Raw genomic sequence first — 21,494 nt, 5'->3', positions numbered from 1 at the left:
TGGTGTATTTTTTCTGGTGTACATTTCTTTGTATGTTACATCTCTGTTGTTTTCTAGTGCCACCAGCTATAGAAGGAGGAGATGAAACATCTTACTTCATTGTGATGGTTAATAACTTACTGGAGCTAGATTGTCAAGTGACAGGCTCTCCCACACCAACTATCATGTAAGGGTTTTGGTATGTCTTCTAAATACCTCCCACTTCTTTACTTGAGTGTTTTAGGGCTATCTTGAAAAAGTTTCTGTCATTAAAAGGTGGCCATATAAAATTATATTCTTTATGTTCCTCTTTTAAAAGACATACTCTATATCCAAGGCAACTTTTGCTTAATAATCACATGGCCCCTAAATCTGTTCAATTAGAGGAATTCCATGTATGCTCCTAGAAATTACATCTTCAGTTCATAGAGACAGATTAGTAAGCAGTATCTGTCAGATCTTCTTGAGGCACTGAAATGTTTAATGAATGATTAAGTAAAAAGAAATGTACTGCACATATTAGGGAAATAGAGGAAGTTACCATGCATTTATGTTTACCAATTCTTTTTTCTCATTCCTTCATTCACAAAGCATTTTGTGAATACTTACCTTCATTTCCAAGGTGCAGGATATGCAAAGTTAGTCAATCATATGTTCACATATGATTACAAAATAGAATGGAAAATGATAACTCATAAGAAATGAAAAAATAATGATATATGATTTCAGAGTTTTATTTTACAGGTATTTTAGGAATGTATTCACTTTGCTGGATAATATTATTTAAACATTTGAAATAAATACCATTTAGGGGCACTTACCTCTTTGTTTCTTCAACGTAAATAGAAGGATGGAGAAAACACGTAACTACTGGGGTTCCAACACTTTGCCAACTTCTGTGTTGGGCCAGGTTTACTTTTTTCTTTTCCCCATTGTAGTTCATTTTACAGAGTGGGCAAATAGGGAATTAGGCAAATACGTAATTGAGAATTTACATATCTATGTATGTGTAGAAACATTTAATATATAGATAAATCTAGTTCCTCTAAGATATAAGCCCACACACACGTATCTTTTGGGAACTAAGTTATTTAAAATACATCGCCAGACTTCTTTTTGCCTTGTTTCTATAGGTGGCTAAAGGACGGCCAGCTAATTGATGAAAGGGATGGATTCAAGATTTTACTAAATGGACGCAAATTGGTTATCGCACAGGCTCAAGTGTCAGATACAGGTCTTTATCGTTGTGTGGCGACAAACACTGCTGGGGACCACAAGAAGGAATTTGAAGTTACTGTTCATGGTATGCTGAAGAAGGGACATGAGCATTACATTTAAAATTAATTTATGCATTGTGTCATTATTTAAGTCAGATGGTAGCTCAGTAATCTGGATAAATCTTGAGTTGTGGAAAGTAATATGAAGGATGTGAATTTGAATTAAAGAATGGCAGATTAATCTGAAGGCACTTTACTAACACAGAGACTTAACCAAGAGGCCTATGTAAATTAATATAAACATTTCACAAGTTAGGAAGTGTATGCTACATAGAATGCCAGGGTCTGAGGAATGAGACCAAATGAGATAGAATAGGCAGGCAGCAAATTCCAAGTAAAGGGGTTGTGTCAGCTCTTCAAGGTTCAGCCAGAACAAGAGGGAGTGTGAATAAAGTCATTTCCAGAAATGGAGGCTAAGGATGTTATGTAGGATCCAGGGTAGATGGGGCATTCACAGAACTAGCACAGAAGAGTCAGAACTATTAGTGTAATGACAGAGACAAACCTCGGCCATGGTATTGTGTGTCTCACTTTCTTGCCATCCTTGGGAAGGGAGGGACTGCAGTGAGAAGCAGGGGAGCCATTTAGAAGCTCTAACGGAGGTTTCTATGCACGTCAACTTTTCCCCTCTGTACATGCAGACTCTTTTTTCCCCTGCTTTTTCAATCCTGTGAAGAAATATAGCTGACCCTGTTTCTCAGTCTCAGTTCCAATTCCTAGGGAGGGAATCTGGCAGGTCCAGCTTAAATCAAGTTCCCATTCTGTATTCATTCAGCCTTGCTGGGGTCAGAGTCATGCAGTATAAATACAGGTAGAGGAAGCCCACCCTGATTTAATGAGGTAGTTCTAGAGAAAGGGAGGATCATAATAAATTGGGAAAACATACCAAAAGGTATAAGCCAAACATACTTGTGGACTGTAGTTGCTATAAACACATCTTATTCTTTGGAGAATTAGAGATCCATACTTCAGGAATAAGTCATCTAAAATTGCTGAAAACTATAAATTAAATGTATGGGATAAAATTATTTCATTGTTTCTTAAAATAGGAGTAAGTACTTGACCCACTGATTATGGTTTGTGTTCCCTCCCTCCCTCCCTCATTCTGTCCTTCCATCCCTTCCTGCTTTCCTTCCTTCCTTCCTTTCTTAAATCTAGTTCCTCCAACAATCAAATCTTCAGGCCTTTCTGAGAGAGCCGTAGTGAAATATAAGCCTGTCACCTTGCAATGCATCGCCAATGGCATTCCAAATCCGTCTATTACATGGTTAAAAGATGGCCAACCTGTAAACACTGCCCAAGGAAACCTTAAAGTAAGTATAAATATTGCTGAGCCCCAAATGTGAAATCTCCATCAATCTTCCCAGAGCTATCACATTCTTTTTCTGAATTGTAGATTTTCCTGTTGGATAGAATTTACAGAAAATTTATTAAAACAGTATGTATTTTCCTTAGAATTTTTTAGAATTTAACTTAATATTTTGACTTGAAAAATTGAATTAATTAAAGGCTAATAACCTTAACGATGATAATGATTTTAACGTAGTGGTTGGTGTTTTTATTATTTCAATTTATGCTGTTTTACCTTATTGAAAAACTGGTGTCTCGTGGATGAATGAACGGTGTTCATTACTGACTCAGAGTATCCCCAGTATACCATAGACTAAGATTAAGGTAAAATCATATCTACATAAACCTAAGTGAAATAAGTCTTGAAAAAAATATTTTAACTAGTTTTTAAGCTTCAGGAGGGCAGAGACTCAGTCTGAATAAATTTACTTCTGTATCCTTCAATTGAGTCTAATCCCTGGCATATAAATATACCTCATATATTTCTGGATAGATAGATTGATTGATTTCAAACTTATATAATCTCAATGATTCATTTAAAAATCTGAATTAATAGATTTTGCTACTAGGATCAAGTTAGTTGACTAATGTGGGCTTGAAATTTGCTTGTAGTAAGTTTTCAATAATGAAGGATGTTTTGAGTTCTTTTCCCAGTACAAATGATGGGTATCTGCTCATTTATTATTCCTATTCCAAATCCAATGGAACTAATTGTATACATTTTTGCTAGTGAGAGATTCATTATGAAGCCTTAAAACATACTGCAGGGAGATAGGCATTTATCACATAATCATATAAAAGTTTAATTATTAATTGTAATGAGTTTTTAAGAGAAAATATGGAGAAGTATAAGAACAGATAATGTGGAAAGGCTTTAGGCATTAGGTAATCCATGGAGAAAGCCTTTGAGTAGAGATCTGAAGAATACATAGGAGTTAAATGAGTGAATTAATGGAAGAGAACCATGTAGAGTATTTCAGAGAAGATGTGTATGGGCAAACAACTTAAAGTAGAGGATCGTGACACCTCCTGAGGACCTGATAGTAAGACAGTGGACTGAAGAACACAGAGCAAGGTGAGGTGGTATTAGAAGAGACCAGGGAGTAGAAGGCATTTAAGTAATAGTAATAATTTTATTTTTACTTTAAAGCAACGGGAGATCTTTGAAGAGTATCAAGAGAGTAGTGACAGAATCTGATTTTCATTTTTAATAATTACTGGCCCCTATTAGATAATGAATTGAAGGAGTTTAAAGTAGATATGTGGGCAGGGGTGATCCAAGACAGTCATGTAGGAAGATCCTGAACTCACCATCCCACAGACACACCAAATCTACTGCCACATACAGCACAGTTCCCTCTGAAAAAAATTTGAAAGCTAGCTGAACAGCTCCTCCACAACAAAGGTTAAAAGGGCAACATCAAGATGGACAGGAGAGGCAAAGACCCAATCTTGCCGAAAACTATACCATACCAACTCACAATAGGGAGGGATCTCACAAGTCTGCAGCTTCTCCCTGAGGAACATGGGGTTGGTGCCCTACATCAGGCATTCCAACCCTTGGGACTTGTACTGGAGAGACAAGACATACAATATCCAGCTTTGAAAACCAATGGAGCTTACATCCAAGAGACCCAAAGGACTGTAGGGGTCTGAGAGACTTCTTTTAAATGACTCACACACAGACTTACTGGCCCTGGGGCCTAGTGCAAAAATTTGAAAAGTGCCTAGACTAGACTATATGTGAAGGAGATTCATTTGCTAATTTTAAAGCATCTGCCAAAGGGACAGGGACCAGTAGAGACCTTCTCCAGGGACAGAGGTGCTGTCAGGCACCAGTTTTACACTCTCCCTCCACCTTACTGGTAAAAGCAGATGTGCACAGTCACAGCAATCTCCCACTGCCTTGCTAAAATGGAGGTGGGGAAGGAGGATGCTCTGCCTCCCAGCATTCTTCACCTGCCTTGCTAAAGCTGCAGGCATGCCCCCACCCCAAGTACTTTCCCACTGCCTCAGTAGAGCTAACAGGCAAGCACAGTCCACACAAGGGACACCCCTTGACTGCCTGGACCCAATGGCCAGAGGGGCTTGTATTCCAGGGCCATATGGGACTGTAGCAATAATCAGAAAAGCTGTTTTTTGCAGGCTACCACACCCAAGTGGTACACACAGTAACTGGAATACACTCCTAGTCTGCTGGTGAAAGAGGCCCACCCACTGGTCCTGGAGCTTCAGCCTGAGGGACAGGCTTCAGGTTTGTCACATACGTAGAGGCTATGAAGGCACTCTGAGGGACCATAGCCAGGGAGACACCACCTTTGTGTTCTCCCTTGGCCTTGCTATAGCTCACTGGTACCTCCCGGCAAGGAGCATATACACACACACCTGAAGCCCTGATTTTTGCAACTGTCACCCAAGGGACACCTCCAGATCCCCTGGTCTGAAGGCCAGCAGGGTTTACAATTGCAGTCCTGTCAGACTGTATATAGCTGTGTACTTTAAAAGCCGCTGCCTAAGGTTCTGGCTTCTAGTCAGCCTGAAACCATGTCTGACTGAGATCCCTCTCTTTGGAACACTGCTAGGTCTTATAACACCCTTAATAACTGGGACTTATCAAGAATAAATCAGGCTACTTAGGCAGTCACAAGGTCTGAGAGACAACCAAGAGCTAGGGCAGGTTTGAACAATGAGGTTAATCTACACAAGGCTACTCTTTTAAGACCGGGAAGATAGCTATTTTGCCTAATACATAGAAATGAACACAGAGACTCAAGCAAAATGAGGAAACAGAGGAGTATGTTTCAAATGGAAGAACAGAACAAAAACCTCCTTCATGAGAGAAAATGACCTTCATGAAATGGAAATAAGTAATATACCTGATAAAGATGCTCACTGAACTCGGGAAAAGAATGGATGAACACAGCAAGAACTCCAACAGAAGATAGAAAATATAAGAAAGTACCAAACAGAAATCACAGAGCTGAAGAATGCAATAATTAATTGTACTAGGAGGTTCAACAGCTGATTAGATGAAGCAGAAGGATAGATCAGTGACTTGGAAAACAGCAGTGGGACTCACCCAAGCAGAGCAGCAAAAAGAAAAAAGAATTTTTAAAAAATGAAGATAGCTTAAGGGATCTAAGGGGCAACAGGAAGTGGAATAGCATTCATATTATATGGATTCCAGAAGGGGAAGAGACAGAGAAAGGGGCGGAAAACACATTTCAAGAAATAATGGCTGAAAACCTCCCTAAACTGGGGAAGGAAACAAACATCCAGGTCCAAGAAGCATAAATAAGATGAACCCAGAGAGATCCACAGGAAGAGACTTTATAATTAAAATGTAAAAAGTTAAAGATAAGAAGAAAATCTTAAAAGTAGCAAGAGAAAAGCCATTTGTTAGGTGCAAGCGAACCCCGCATAAGACTATCAGCTGATTTTTCAGCAGAAATCTTGAAAGCCAGAAGAGAGTGGCATGGTGTATTTGAAATGCTGAAAGGAAAAAAAAAAAAAACAAACAAACAACTTCTAACCAAGAATACACTACCCGGCAAGGTTATTATTCAGAATTGAAAGAGAATAAAGATATTTTTAGATAAGCAAAAGGTAAAAGAATTCCTCATCACTAAACTGGCCCTACAAGAAATGTTAAAGGGACTTCTTTAAGCTGAAAAAAAAGGCACGAACTAGTAACAAGAAAACATTTGAAAGTAAAAATGTCACTAGTAAAGGTAAATATAGAGTAAAGGTAGAGGGTTAATTACTTATAAAGCCAGTATGAAGATAAAAATCAAAAGTAGTAAAATTAACTATAACCACAATAAACAGTTAAGGGAGACACAAAATAAAAGAACGTAAAATGTGACATCAAAAACATAAGACATTGTGGGGGTGTAAAAATGCAGAGTTTTAGAATGCATCCAAACTTAAGTTCCTATCAACATTAAAATGATCATACACCATGATTAAGATGAATTTACTCCAGGAATGTAAGTATGTTTCAACATTCACAAATCAACCAACATAATACACCACATTAATGAAATGAAGGATAAAAATTATATGATCGTCTCAATAGAAAAAGCGTTTGACAAAAGTCAACATCCATTTATGGTAAAAACCCTCAACAAAGTGGGTATAGAGGAAACATACCTCAAAATAATTAAGGCCGTATATGACAAGCCCACAGCTAACATCATATTCAGTGGTGAAAAGCTGAAAGTTTTTTTGCTAAGATCAAGAGAAAGACAAGTATTCCCACTCTCATCACTTTTATTGAACATAGTATTGGAAGTCCTGTCAAGAGCAATTAGGCAAGAAAAAGAAATAAAAGGCATACAAATTGAAAAGGAAGAAGTAATACTGTCACTATTTGCAGACAATATGATTTTAGATATATATATGTGTATATATAATATAATATATATATTTTAAAGATTTTATTTATTTATTTGACAGAGAGACAGCCAGCAAGAGAGGGAACACAAGCAGGGGGAGTGGGAGAGGAAGAAACAGGCTCCCAGTGGAGGAGCCTGATGTGGGGCTCGATCCCGGAACTCTGGGATCACATCCTGAGCTGAAGACAGACGCTTAACAACTGAGCCACCCAGGCGCCCCTGATTTTATATATTAAAAAATCCTGTAGACTTCACCAAAAAGTGTTAGAACTAATAAATGAAGTCAGTAAAGTTGCAGGGTACAAAATCAATATACAAAAATTGGTTTCATTTCTATACACTAACAAACTATCAGAAAGAGAGATTAAGAAAATAGTCCCATTTAAAATTGCATAAAGAATAAAAAGAAATTCAATCAAGGAGGTGAAAGGAAGTGAAAGTCCTATGCACTAGAAAATATAAGACAGTGATGTAAGAAATTGAAGAAAATACAAATAAATGGAAAGGTATCCCATGTCCATGGATTGGAAGAATTAATCTTGTTTTAATGTTCCTTTTACCCAAAGCAATCTATAGATTCAATACAATTCCTATCAAAATTCCAATGGCATTTTTCACAAAAATAGAACAAACAATCCTAAAATTTGTATGGAACCACAAAAGACCCCAAGTAGCCAAAGCAAGCTTGAGAAAGGAAAACAAATCTGGAACCATCATACTGTTTTCAGACTATACTACAAAGCTGTAGTAATCAAAAGCAGTTTGGAATTGGCATAAAAACAGACATATAGATCAATGGAACAGAACAGAGAGCCCGGAAATAAACTGACACATATATGGCTGGTTAATTTATGACAAAGAAGGCAAGAATATACAATGGGGAAAGGATGTTCTCTTCAATAAATGATGTTGGAAATATTGGACAGTCACATGCAAAAGAATGAAACCAGAATGCTGTCTTAAGCCATACACAAAAATCAGCTCAAAATGGATTAAAGACTTGAATGTAGAACCTGAAACCACAAAACTCCTAGAAGAAAACATAGGTAGTAAGCTTCCTGACAACAGTCTTGGCATTGAATTTTTAGATCTGACTCCCAAATCAAAGGCAACAAAGGAAATATAAACAAGTGGGACTACATCAATCCAAAAAGCTTCTGCACAGGAAAGGAAACCACCAACAAAATAAAAAGGCAACCTATTAAATAAGGCGAAAATTTTAAGTCATATATCCGATAAGGGGTTAATATCCAAAGTATATGAAGAGCTCAACTCAATAGCAAAAGAAAACAAAAAAACCCAAGCAATCTGATTTAAAAATGGGCACAAGATATAACTAGACATTTTACAAAGACATATAGATGTCCAACAGGCACATGGAAAAATGTTTAACATCAATAATTATTAGAGAAATGCATATCAAAACCAGAGGTATCACATCACACCTGTTTGAAGGCTATTATCAAAAAGACAAGAAATAACAAATGTTGGTGAGGTTGTGGAGAAAAGGGAACCCTTGTGTGTTGTTGGTGGGAATGTACACTAGTGCAGCCACTATGGAAAACAGTATGGAGAGTCTTCAAAAAATAAAAATCAGAGCCACCATATGACTCAGCAATTCCATTTCTGGATATTTATCCTAAGAATACAAAAACCCTAACTCAAAAAGATATATGCACCCACATGCTCATTGCAGCATTATTTATAATAGGACATGGAAACAACCAAAGTGTTCATCAGTAGATGAATGGGTAAAGAAGATGTGATAAACACACACACACACACACACACACACACACACACACACACACATATGCACAGTGGAATACTATTCAATCATAAAAAAAGAATGAAGTCTTGCCATTTGTGACAACATGGGTAGACCTTAAGGGTATTATGCTAAATGATATAAGTCAGACAGAGAAAGATAAATACCATGTGATTTCACTTATATGTGGAATCCAAAAAATAAAAGAAATAAAACTCATAGATACACATTGAACAGATTGGTGATTGCCAGAGGAAAAGGGGGTTGAGAGGTGAGCAAAATAGGTGAAGATGGTCAAGAGGTACAATATCCCAGATATTAAGTAAATAAGTCATGGGGATATAATTACAGCATAGTGACTATACTCAATAATATTATATTGCATGCTTGAAAGTTAACAGGAGAGTAAATCTTTAAAAGTTCTCATCACAAAAAAATTTATAACTTTGAATGAGGACTAGACTTATGATTATCACTTTGCAGTGTGTATGAATATCGAATTGTTATGTTGTACACTTGAAACTATTATAATATATGCCAATTTTACCTCCAAAAATAAACTTAAAAAGATAAAGAGTTAATGTGTGGAAACCAATTAGGTCTTATTCATCTAGGAAAGAGAAAAGATTGAAATTTAAACTCACATTCTAGCCATGAAGATGAGGATATATGGATATATTTGAGAATTATTGTTTCAGTCATTAGGACTCAGTGATAAATTGCATATGAAAGCTGAGAGCGCAGGAAATAACAAGGAGAACTTGGGGAATCTAACCTACACAGATGTGTATCTTATGATGCCTACCAGTGAGATAGGAGACTTTGGAGGACAACCCATTTAGGGGCAAAACACTGGATTTAAGTTTTAGACTTTTGGAGGTTAAGTTGACTTATAAAGTGGAGATCAGATAGACCATGGAATATATGTTCCTGGAGCTCAAAGGAGAGTTCTGGCTGGAGATACTGACACATAGATGATATTTGAAACCATACACATGAATGAGTTAATCTAAGGGGAGACTCTTTATAGAAGAGAGAATTGACCTCGTTCAGAGTCTTAAAAAATAATGGCATTTAAAGGCCATGTGCAGAAGTCTAGAAGTGAATATTAATGTATGAATGTGGTGCTTAATGGGTTCAGTACACTGTGGCTGGAGAGTAGGTCAAGTGGGAGTTTACTTGGGAGTATATAGAGAGCAGATCATTTGGGGTCAGAATGTGGTAAGCGTGGAAGACTATGCTGAGTTCAGATTTCATTCTGGACCAAGTGGGGAGCTATGAGTGAGCTTTGAAGGGAAACTGGTAAAAGGATCAAATTTGCATTTTAGACAAATTATTCTGGCAATGGCATATAAAATAGATTAACAGTTTGGGAGGTTGGAGACACTGGAATATAAATTAAGAAGCTATTATAATCCCACAGTGGTTGTGAGAATGGAAAAGTAGAGGATATGAAAAACATAGAGTAGTATAACTAATAGCAGAGTCAGAGTGGGCTCTGAAATCAAGATGACTTGGAGACTAGTAGTGCCATTAAACGAGATTGGAAACATGCAATGAAAAGTAGATCTGGAGATACAAGGAAACAGTTATAAGCTTTGTTTTGGATGTGTTAAATTTCATGCACTAACCCATCCAGCAGATTAGCTGGAACAGCGAGTGTGGCGCTCAGGAGAGAAATTGAGGCCAGTACTATAAATTTTGGAGTCTGCACAGGATTCTTCCCTGAAGCTGTGAATTTGGATGGAAACGATCAGAAAGCTGAGCTTTATGTTTATGGGTCAGGAGGAGGAAGCAGATTCTGTAATCTCCTAAGAAAGTCAGAGATTGAGAACTGAAGACATTTTTATATCTTTAACAGTCAGAGAGTAGAGTGATTCAGGAGTAGGTAGTCAGTAATGCCAAATGCTGTAGATGGTGAGAGAGAATATGAGCTTACTACATAAGCTGCTGGATGTTGTGATTAGAAGTTACTGATAACCCCTGAATAATCAGTTTCAAAGAGTAACCACTGAATCACTAGTTCCAAAATGGTGGAGAAGAGAGAAATGAGAAATGAGGAAAAACAGTCGGGAAGAAATTTATCTGCATTTCCATTACTCATATTTTATAATTTTTATTGCTTTTCTGGCCCCCGTGACCATTTAATCAAAAAAGATTGTTGTTTAAAAACTATTTATGAAGTGTTACCTAAATGTGACCGTATTTTTTTAAGTAGCTTAAATTTTCATCACATACCTCATTGTTCAGTGCTAGTCTTTTGTTCAGTGGAGTTTTATGACTGTACCAGCACGCTGGCCTTAGGTTCTTTTATTTTGTGTTTTCCAATGAATAAGAAAAGTTTTTCAATCAAATCAGCCTTTTATTTTGGTATGATGAAGTGATCTGATTCTAATCTATCAAGAGATCATTAAGGTATTGGCGTAAAAATATAATTAAATAGCGTAAATTTAAATGAGTTTGTCTATCTCAGCAAATGCTTTCAAGTCCAGTGTAAAGTACAAAGTGCTGCCATGCTTTCTGCTCCCAATTAGATACAGTCTTCTGGTCGAGTTTTACAAATTGCCAAAGCCCTGATGGAAGATGCTGGCAGATACACATGTGTGGCGACCAATGCGGCTGGAGAAACACAGCAGCACCTTCAGCTACATGTGCATGGTAATGTCATTCCCCTGTCTTAACAAAAGAACATTTCTAAGGCTTTTTTGAACATGATGGCTCATTTTTATTGAATTACAGTGTAAAAGAAACAAGTATTTATTTTTGTTTGTATGAGAAAAAAAAACTAGTTTTTTTTTTTTACATTATTGTAGTTATAATTGCTCATATTAAGATATCAGTTTTTCAAGATATCTGTTAGGATGTTCAGGTTGTCAAATAAGATATGCTGAGCTCATAAATAAACATACTACCCTTAAGTTTTTAATTATTTGAATTCTGTTAACTAATAACTTTGTACAGATAACTTTTGTTGTAAAGGCAGAGTTGCAGGATTGTTCCTTAGCATTTTCTGTAATTTTTTTTTTTTTTTTTTTTTTTTTTTTTTTTTTTGCTGGCTATAAGAGAGATTTTGTAAGTAGAAGCTTTCTTGACTTAGGTTCTTCTCTCATGTGCTTTAGTAAAAAGTCTGGGTAGCCATGGAATATCTCATGAATATTACAGCTTCATAATAAACTTAAAAGATGATTTGACCTTGAATGTGAGACTTCAGATCTCTGGAATCTCATCAGAAAGGGTCAAGAATTATAGGCTTGGACTTTCCTAATTCAGCCAAATATATTTGCAGAGAGCTATCCAAGATTTCCATGTGATACCTTCCTCATTTTCTCTAATCCTTGTGATTGCTTGTTAAATCATTTATTCATTCACTTCATTTATTCTTCGTTCATTTATTCACATATTTACTTTACATTTACTGAGCAATTTAACCTAGAAGGATGCTCCAGCATCTAGCTTGATTCCAGGTACATTATCAGTAGGGGATCAATAAATATTAACAAATGAAAAAGTGAATAGTATGTGAATGAAAAAATTTAAATTGGACATTGAATTCTTCTAATCTACTTCTTTACATATTTTATTTTATTTAAATCAACTAGTTGGGGCCCCCTGGGTGGCTCAGATGGTTAAGGGTCTGCCTTGGGCTCAGGTCATGATCTCAGAGTCCTGGGATTGAGACCAGCTCCCTACTCAGTGGGGGGTCTGCTTCTCTCTCACTGTCCCTCTGTGCACTCTCTCTCTCTCTCAAATAAATAAATAAAATCTTTTTTTAAAGATTTTATTTATTTATTTGACAGAGAGAGCGAGAGAGCACAAGCAGGGGGAACAGCAGAGGGAGAGAGAGAGGAGGCAGGGGCCTGACACGGGGCTTGATCCCAGGACCCTGGGATCATGACCTGAGCTGAAGGCAGACGCTTAACCATCTGAGCCACCCAGGCACCCCAATAAATAAAATCTTAAAAAATCAATCAATCAATCAATCAATCAATCAACTAGTTGAAAGATTCAGATCATCAGTTCCCTAAATGTTTTAATAAAACGATTTATTTTCCCACTTTCCCCAAATAAATACACCTAATTTATGGATGTCATACACACAAACCATGTTCTTTAGGACTTTTACTTTTTCATTTAGTAATTAACTTAAAGACCAATATCTCATTATAACTATCTTGAAATTGGCTTGATTGAAATTGACCCTGCTTTCCTTAAGTTGCCTTGAATTTACCTTGTTTCTCATAAGGTCTTCTCCCTCGCACTAGTGGTCTTTGGCAGCTATCTCCAGCTCATACTGAGATCTCCACTTCCATTTAAGAGTGTGCTATGGTGGGCGCCTGGGTGGCACAGCGGTTAAGCGTCTGCCTTCGGCTCAGGGTGTGATCCCGGCGTTATGGGATCGAGCCCCACATCAGGCTCCTCTGCTATGAGCCTGCTTCTTCCTCTCCCACTCCCTTTGCTTGTGTTCCCTCTCTCGCTGGCTGTCTCTGTCTCTGTCAAATAAATAAATAAAATCTTTAAAAAAAAAAAAAAGAAAGCTAATCTTTGTAAAGAAATGACTTTAAAAAAAAAAAAAAAGAGTGTGCTATGGGTGGGTTTGCTCTCCTGTCCTCATTTTCCTACCCTGAGGGTCCTTTTCTCCTCATTTTACAGGCTATTTGTCTTTTCCCTTACAATAATTTCAGTCCTTATCTAGTCTCCATTGTTGGCTAAAAGGAAACAGTTAAGTGGGATAGCATGATATGCTGCAATCATCTCAGGCACCAGAGTCAGACCAATTGTGGTTTAAATTCTGTGCTAACCATGATCTGTGTAACCTCGAGCCAACCATTTAATTTCTCTGAGTATCTGACTTGAAGAGTGCTTTTGAGGTTTTGAGGTATTAGATGTAAAATATCTCCCACTTTTACTCTCTCAGGTGTTATCAAAAAGAAGGGTGTTTTTGTTCTCTAGACTGGATTAAAATATTGAATGAAGAGTGTATATTGAAGAACAGAGTGTATGTCTCTAGAGCTGGGAAGAACCAAACATTAGTGTTGGGGTTCCCAAACTTCAGTGTTCATAAAAGTCATATGTATTACATGTTAAAAATGGCAAGTGGTCTGTATGTCATTACTCAGAGGAACATTGGCCCAGACTCCAAAAACTGGCTTAGAGACTTACTAATGTAGTCAAGAATGATTCAAAACCAGAGTTCATGAAAGAAATTAAGGATCCCATCATATACAAAGCAAAAACAGAAACACAAAAGAGTCAACACCTAGGAAAACATAAGTCTATAAACCTACGATATGAATATGGTAACAAAATGTATGTTAACAGGGATTGCAATTAGGGTACACACCTACACAGAAAATCATCAGAGAGCAGGACAATAAGCTGGAAGACATCTGAGTTAATGTGAAAGGAAAGAAACAGAAGGTTAGTCATTGTAAGGATTTATTAAATGCTACCAAATTGGATGGAGAATGTGAAACAATCTTCTTAATACAAATCACAAATGGAATAGAGTAAGATACTTAAAGTACCTGAAAATGTTTTACTTATATGACCTTGACTTGTCCAGATAACAGTTCATCAGTCTGAAAGGAGAAGAGATGATGAAGTGAACTTCTGATCTAATACTGATTATTATCAACTTGAAAGGAAGTGATTGGCTACTGTACGGGAATTGACAGAATGTTGACATATTACTTTGGCACTCCTGAAAAGCGAAATCACATTAGATGTAAATGGGTCCTAACTTGATTCTGTCCCCTTCAATACTTGTATTAATAACTTCAGTGAGAATTGGAGATGTTAATGAAAAATGTAGAAATTTCTAAAGGATTAATTGACCATAGATTTCTAAATACTTCAGAAGTTAAAATGACAAGTTAATCTGATGTGAAACACTACATCAGAATAGGGTTGGAGAAGAGTGGCTTAAAGACACCACACATTGAAATACTGGAGATATCAATGGCTTTCTGCAATTACATAGATACAATCATTCAATTTCATAATAATGCTAATTAACCTTAGAAGTCAGTAATAGAAACTTATAGTATGGACAACAAGAAAGGAATTAGCCCTGTTACACTCTTGCTTTCTAAATGCTTCTGAAGTATTGTATCCAATCCCGGTGCTATATGTTAAGAGGGACATTGAAAAATCTATAGAGAAGCAACCAGCATTTAATTTTTAAATTTATTTAACCAATCTCATAGTTGCTTTCTAATTGAGGATTTAATCCCAGTCTTTATTGATGGGGTAACACATTCAGCAAATGAGCATTTACAATAATTGACATCCAAATGTATTCGATCCTAAGAAATTCAGCTTTCCAATTGTTTAATATTTTCCTTTCTTATGAAAAAGACTGTAGATGCTTCCATTCTTTTCAAGCGTGGAAAAAAGTGTTTTCAAAAGGCTAAGTAAGGGTGGATCGTTTCCTGGAAGACATAGAAGACTAAGTCATTTCTTTATCCCTTTCTTCCCCTACCAATCTTCCTAGTTCTTTGTTCCATAGATGAGAGAAATCATAAAGAAAGGGGGGGTAATCAGAAGGGGGAATGAAGCATGAGAGACTATGGACTATGGGAAACAAACTGAGGGCTTCAGAGGGGAGGGGGGTGGGGGAATGGGATAGACTGGTGATGGGTAGTAAGGAGGGCACGTATTGCATGGTACACTGGGTGTTATACGCAACTAATGAATCATCGAACTTTACATCAGAAACCAGGGATGTACTGTATGGTGACTAACATAATATAATAAAAAAACATAAAAAGAAAAAGAAAAAAGAAGACTAAGTCATGATCATGAGGAGAGGAACATTCTTGTGAACCCCTAGGTTTCTTAGGGGGAGTTCTGTCCATTATAGAAGACAGAGACTCTCAGTAGGTGGTCCTTTTTGATCATCAAAGTTTCATAATTCTGAAAGTTCTCATTCTCTAGACCAAACTATGAAATTTTATCTAAACCTCGGATATTTGCCAAGTAAGACAGATGTTTCCACAAACAGATGATTACTTGGAGTCTAATGGCTCAAGCATTCATTACATCTGCACTTAATTATATCCTAGAAAAGATTAACCACGGTGAAGCACCCAGAAGTGGCATGTTGTGATTAAAAGCATGGGCTTTGAATTTGTGGCCCTGTACTGCCGAGTAATATCATGAGGACAATAGGCTTAGATGTTAACTTTTTAAATCTGTTTTCTCATCTGTAAAATGGGAAGGATAATAATATAATCAGTAGGTTGTTGTGAGGATTGAATGAAAGACTATATGTGCTTACAACTACAAGTTTAGCCTGGTGCCTGGTTTCTAGTTATCATCTGTAAATGGTAGCTTTACAACTGTTTTGGCCAAATGCATATTTGGCTTTTGGCCCTTCTCACAGCACCAACATTTTAACAATATATCTGAAGTTCTGTTGCCTTTACAGTTGGCCAGGAACTGTCTTGGGTCTGTATGAGTTGTCTGGTGAAAACATTAGTAGAGCACCCCTTAATTTAATTTTATTATTCTGAAGTATTTGCTTGGCTAACATCTGCTAACACCCACTTAAAAAAGGTTCCTCTATCGTTTCTGTGTTTTGCTTAATAGTTCACTTGTGACCTAAAGGAGATTTGGGAATGTTGTGGGGAACTTCTTTTTTTTCTTTTTTCTGTTTCTTTAAATGGATAACTTCAGTTCAGGACTCTAGTATTGTCTTGGTATAAATTAATTTATTACTCGTTATATCATAATTTTGATGATTGAATGGGATTAACTCACTTTTAGATAGGTCATGTATTAAATCAAATTTAACTAGGATTTGAAAAAGTCAACTCATGCCTGTGAGTTATTAAAGTCATAGGTAAAGTCTAGTCCATGATATGTTCAGAAGCAGGTATTGTGGTTTTGGCATGGTAATGCACATGCAGCTTTTGGAAGAAGGAGAACAGAGAAAAAAAACCGAGTTGAATGGAATCCAACCTCCTGCTTGGAGTATGCAGACATCTATTGTTAACATAAGATATTGTTACCTTACTAATGTTTCTGTCTAAAACAGTGCTAACCTAAATTCAAAATTGCAAGATGATTCTTTTAAATGCTAGAACGGAATTTTATATATATATCTCACATCTTCTTTATCCATTCTTCTGTTGTTGAATGCTTAGGTTGTTTCCATATCTTGGCTATTGTGAATAATGCTCTAGTGAACATGGGAGTGGATATGTCTCTTTGAGATACTATTTCATTCCCTTCAATTATATGCCCAGAAGTGGGATTGCTAGATCATATGGTAGTTCTATTTGTAATTTTTTGAAGAGCTTCCATACTGTTTTCCATAATGGCTATACCAATTTACATTCCCACCAAAAGAGTACGAGGGTTCCTTTTTCTCTACATCCTCACCAACAGTCATTGACTCTTGTATTTTTTAAAATAATCATTCTAACACATGTGAGATGGTATCTTATTGGTGGGTTTGATTTGCATTTTTCTGATGATAAGTGATGTTGAGCAACTTTTCGTGAATCTGTTGGTCACTTCTTAGTCTTGTTTGGAAAAATATCTACGGTTGCAAATTTTTCTTCCATTTAGTACATTGCCATTTTCATTTTGTCGGTTGTTTTCTTTGCTGTACAGAAGGTTTTTAGTTTGCTGTAGTCCCACATGTTTATTTAGCTTTTGTTGTTTTGTGCTTTTGGTGTCATATCCCAGAAATCATTGCTAAAACTAATGTTAAATACCTTTCCCCCCTATGTTTTCTTCTAGAAGTTTTGTGGTTTCAGGTCTTACATTAACAGCTTTAATCCATTTCAAGTTAATTTTTGAGTACCACACTGTCTTGATTATACTGGTTGATTTTCATATGTTAAACCAACCCTGCCTTCCTAGCATTAGATCCTCTTGGTCATGGTGCTTAATTTGTTTTATATGTTGCTGTATTCACCTTATTAGTATTTTCTTGATTATTTTTATGTCTGTCTTCATAACAGATATTGGACTGTAGCACCCTTTTATTGGCTCTCTCTGTCTGGTTTTATTATCAGGGTAAAACTGGCTTCTTAGAGTGATTTGAGAAGTGTTGACTCTCTGCTCTATTTTGAAAGAGGTTTGTGAAGGATTCACGTTAATATTTCTTGTCTTTCTCTGCTTAACTTATTTCACTTAGCATTATCTCCTCCAGTGCCGTCCATGTTGCAGCAAATGTTGAGAATTCGTTCTTTCTGATAGCTGAGTAATATTCCATTGTATATATGGACCACAGCTTCTTAATCCAGTCACCTGTTGAAGGGCATCTCGGCTTCTTCCATGATTTGGCTATTGTGGACAATGCAGCTATGAACACTGGGGTGCATATGGCCCTTCTCTTTACTACGTCTGTATCTTTGGGGTAAACACCCAGTAGTGCAATTGCTGGGTCATAGGGTAGCTCAATTTTCAACTTTTTAAGGGACCTCCACACTGTTTTCCAGAGTGGCTGTACCAACTTGCATTCCCACCAACAATGTAGGAGGGATCCCCTTCACGTTAATATTTCTTACATGTTTTGTAGAATTCCCAGTAAAGCCATTTGGGCCTGGGATTTTCTTTGTGGGATGCTTTTTATTACTAGTGTCATTTTTAAATTTTTATACATCTATTCAGATTTTCTATTTTTTCTTGAGTCAGTTTCAGTCGTTTATGATTTTCCAGAAATCGTCTGTTTCATCTAGTTTATCTAATTTATAGGGACACACTTGTTTATAATATTCCCCCATAGTCCTTTTTAATTCTGTAAGGTTGATAGTAATGACTCCTCTTTCATTTCTAATTGTAGAAATTTGGTCTTCTCTCTTTTGTTTTGTCTTGATTGATCTATCTAAAATTTTGTCCACTTTGTTGATCTTTTCAAAATATAAGGTTTTGGTCTTATTGATTTTATCTTTCATTTTTCTATTGTCTGTTTAATTTATTTATCCTCTAATGTTTATTATTTTCTTCCTTCTGCTTATCTTGGATTTACTTTACTCTTCTTTTTTCTGGCTTCTTAAGGTAGAACGTTAGATTATTGATTCAAGATTTAGTTTTAGTATAGTTATTTATAGCTACACATTTTATTCTAATCATTGCTTTATGTGTATTTCATAAGTTTTGGTATGTTGTCTTTTTATTTTAATTTATCTCAGAGTATTATCTAATATCTCATGATTTCTTTGACCACTTAGTTACTTAAGAATGTGTTACTTAATTTCCACATATTTGTGAATTTCCCAAGTCTTCTCTTGTCATTGATTCATAATTTTATTCCATTGTGGTTAGAAAACACATTCTGTATGATTTTAATCCTTTTAAATGTATTGAGACTTGTTTTGTGTCTAACTTATACTCTGTACTTAAGAATGTTAAGTGTGCATTTGAGAAGAATGTGTGTTCTGCTGTTATTGGATGGAGCATTCTGTGTGTTCTTGTGCTTTATACTGTTGTTCAAGTCTTCTGTTTTCTCGCTGATTTTCTGTTTAGTTGTTCTACCCGTTATTGAAACTGGAATATTGAGGTTTTCAGCTATTATTGTGGAATTACTATTTCTCCTTTTGATTCTGTCAGTTTTTGCTCCAGGTACCTTGAGACTCTGTTATTATGTAAATGTATGAGTACAGTTGTTATATCTTTTAAAATTGCCCTACTTTGTTGCTAGTAATTTTTGTTTTAAAGTCTATTTTGTTTGATATTGGTGTAGCCTCTCTGGTTTTTGTTTGGTTACTAGTTGTATGGTATATCTTTTTATAACCTTTAATTTTCAATCTATTTGTCTTTGACTCAGGAGTGTGTCTCTTGTAGTAGTGTTTAATCCATTTACATTTAATGTAATTACTGACAAGGTAGAGTTTATGGTCTACCATGCTCTGTGTTTTTTATATGTATTATGTCATTTCGGTTTTTATGTTTCTCCATTACTGCCTCTTTATATTAAATAGCTATTTTCTTGTGTACCATTTTATTTCCCTTATTTCTTTTATTATATTTTTCAGTTTATTCTTTGTGATTGCCTTGAGGATCACAATTAACATCTTAATTAATAATATACTTTGGAATAAAATTTAATTTCGATAGTGTAAAGAGCTTTGTTCCTTTACAACTTTCTTCCCTTTTCCCTCCTTTGTGCTATTATTGCCATAAATATTACACCTTTATTCATCATGATCCCATCAGTATAGATTTGTAATTACTGATTTATGCTGTTGTCTTTTAAATCATAGAGGATAAAAAAGTTATGCTTGAAATATAGTTTTACTTTCTTTACTATTAGTTACTTATACTAGTGCTCTTTATTTCATCATGTGTATTAGAGTTACTGTTTCTTTGCAGCCTGAAGGACTTACAGTGTTTCTTGTAAAGCTGGAGACTAGTAATGAACTTTCTTTTTTTCCATGAATGTTTTAATTTCTCCTTCTAAAGGATAGTTTTGCTAGAGATAGAATTCTTTGTTGATAGTCTTTTTCTTTCAGCACTGTTAATATATGCTAGTATATTGCTAATATATCCTAGTATGTTGAGGCCTCCATGTTTTTTGATGAAAAATCAGATAATAGACTTATTGAGGATTCCTGTACATAATAAGTCACTTCTCTACCTTGCTACTTTTAAGATTCTCTTTTTCATGATATGTCTAGGTGTGGGTTTCTTTGAGTTTACCGAAGTTGGAGTTTGTTAAACTTCTTAAATGTGTGCATTAATGTTTTCCCTCATATTTGGGAAGTTTTCAACCATTTATGTTCAAGTATTCTCTCTACACTTTTCTCTCTCTCCTCTTCTTTGGGATGGACTTTAATTATGAATAATGCTAGATGGTATCCCACAAGCCTCAGAATCTCTTATCTGTCAATTTTTCGTTGTTCTTTTTTTCTTTCTGCCCCTAAACTTGGATCATTTCAATTAACCTATCTTTAAATTATTGATTCTTTCTTCTTCCAACTCAAATACTGCACTTTTAAATTTTAGACTTTGTGTTTGGTCCTTTCTACAATTTCCAGTTCTTGATCAATACTCTCTGTTTAGTGAAACATCATTCTCCTACTTTCCTTTAGATTTTTTTTTAAGATTTTATTTATTTATTTATTTGACAGAGAGAGAGGGGCATCAAGAGAGGGAACACAAGCAGGGGGAGTGGGAGAATAAAAAGCAGGCTTCCCGCTGAGCAGGGAGCCCAATGCAGGGCTCGATCCCAGAATGCTGATATCATGACCGGAGCTGAAGGCAGACACTTAATGACTGAGCCATCCAGGCCCTCCCCTTTAGTTCTATAGACATGGTTTCTTTTAACTCTTGGAATATAATAAAATAGATGATTTTTTTAAAAGATTTTATTTATTTATTTGACAGAGACAGCCAGCGAGAGAGTGAACACAAGCAGGGGGAGTGGGAGAGGAAGAAGCAGGCTTCTAGCGGAGGAGCCTGATGTGGGGCTCGATCCCATAATGGCAGGATCATGCCCTGAGCCGAAGGCAGACGCTTAACCGATGTGCCACCCAGGTGCCCCTAGATGATTTTTTTTATTTTAATTTTTTTTAGAAGGAGAGAGAAGGGGGGAGGAGCAGAGGGGGAGAGAGAGAGAGAATATCTTTTTTTTTTTTTAAGATTTTATTTATTTATTTGACAGTGATAGAGACAGCCAGCAAAAGAGGGAACACAAGCAGGAGGAGTGGGAGAGGAAGAAGCAGGCTCCCAGAGGAGGAGCCTGATGCAGGGCTCGATCCCAGGACTCTG

The 21,494-nt window shown here is 36.2% G+C and overlaps 1 protein-coding gene across 2 annotated transcripts in view; it reads left to right on the top strand.

Annotated features, from left to right (window-relative positions):
• Positions 1–21,494, top strand: part of HMCN1 (hemicentin 1) — a 477,641-nt gene that overhangs the window by 278,785 nt on the left and 177,362 nt on the right. For both annotated transcript variants that reach the window (XM_034666795.1, XM_034666794.1), the window contains exons 33-36: positions 58–166; positions 1,113–1,282; positions 2,415–2,569; positions 11,306–11,429. In XM_034666795.1, coding sequence (XP_034522686.1) covers positions 58–166; positions 1,113–1,282; positions 2,415–2,569; positions 11,306–11,429 — 558 coding nt within the window. The remainder of the gene's footprint in view (positions 1–57; positions 167–1,112; positions 1,283–2,414; positions 2,570–11,305; positions 11,430–21,494) is intronic.

Source organism: Ailuropoda melanoleuca, chromosome 8 (assembly GCF_002007445.2).
Source record: "Ailuropoda melanoleuca isolate Jingjing chromosome 8, ASM200744v2, whole genome shotgun sequence".
NCBI lineage: Eukaryota > Metazoa > Chordata > Mammalia > Carnivora > Ursidae > Ailuropoda > Ailuropoda melanoleuca.
This window is presented reverse-complemented; position numbering and strand designations above follow the sequence as displayed.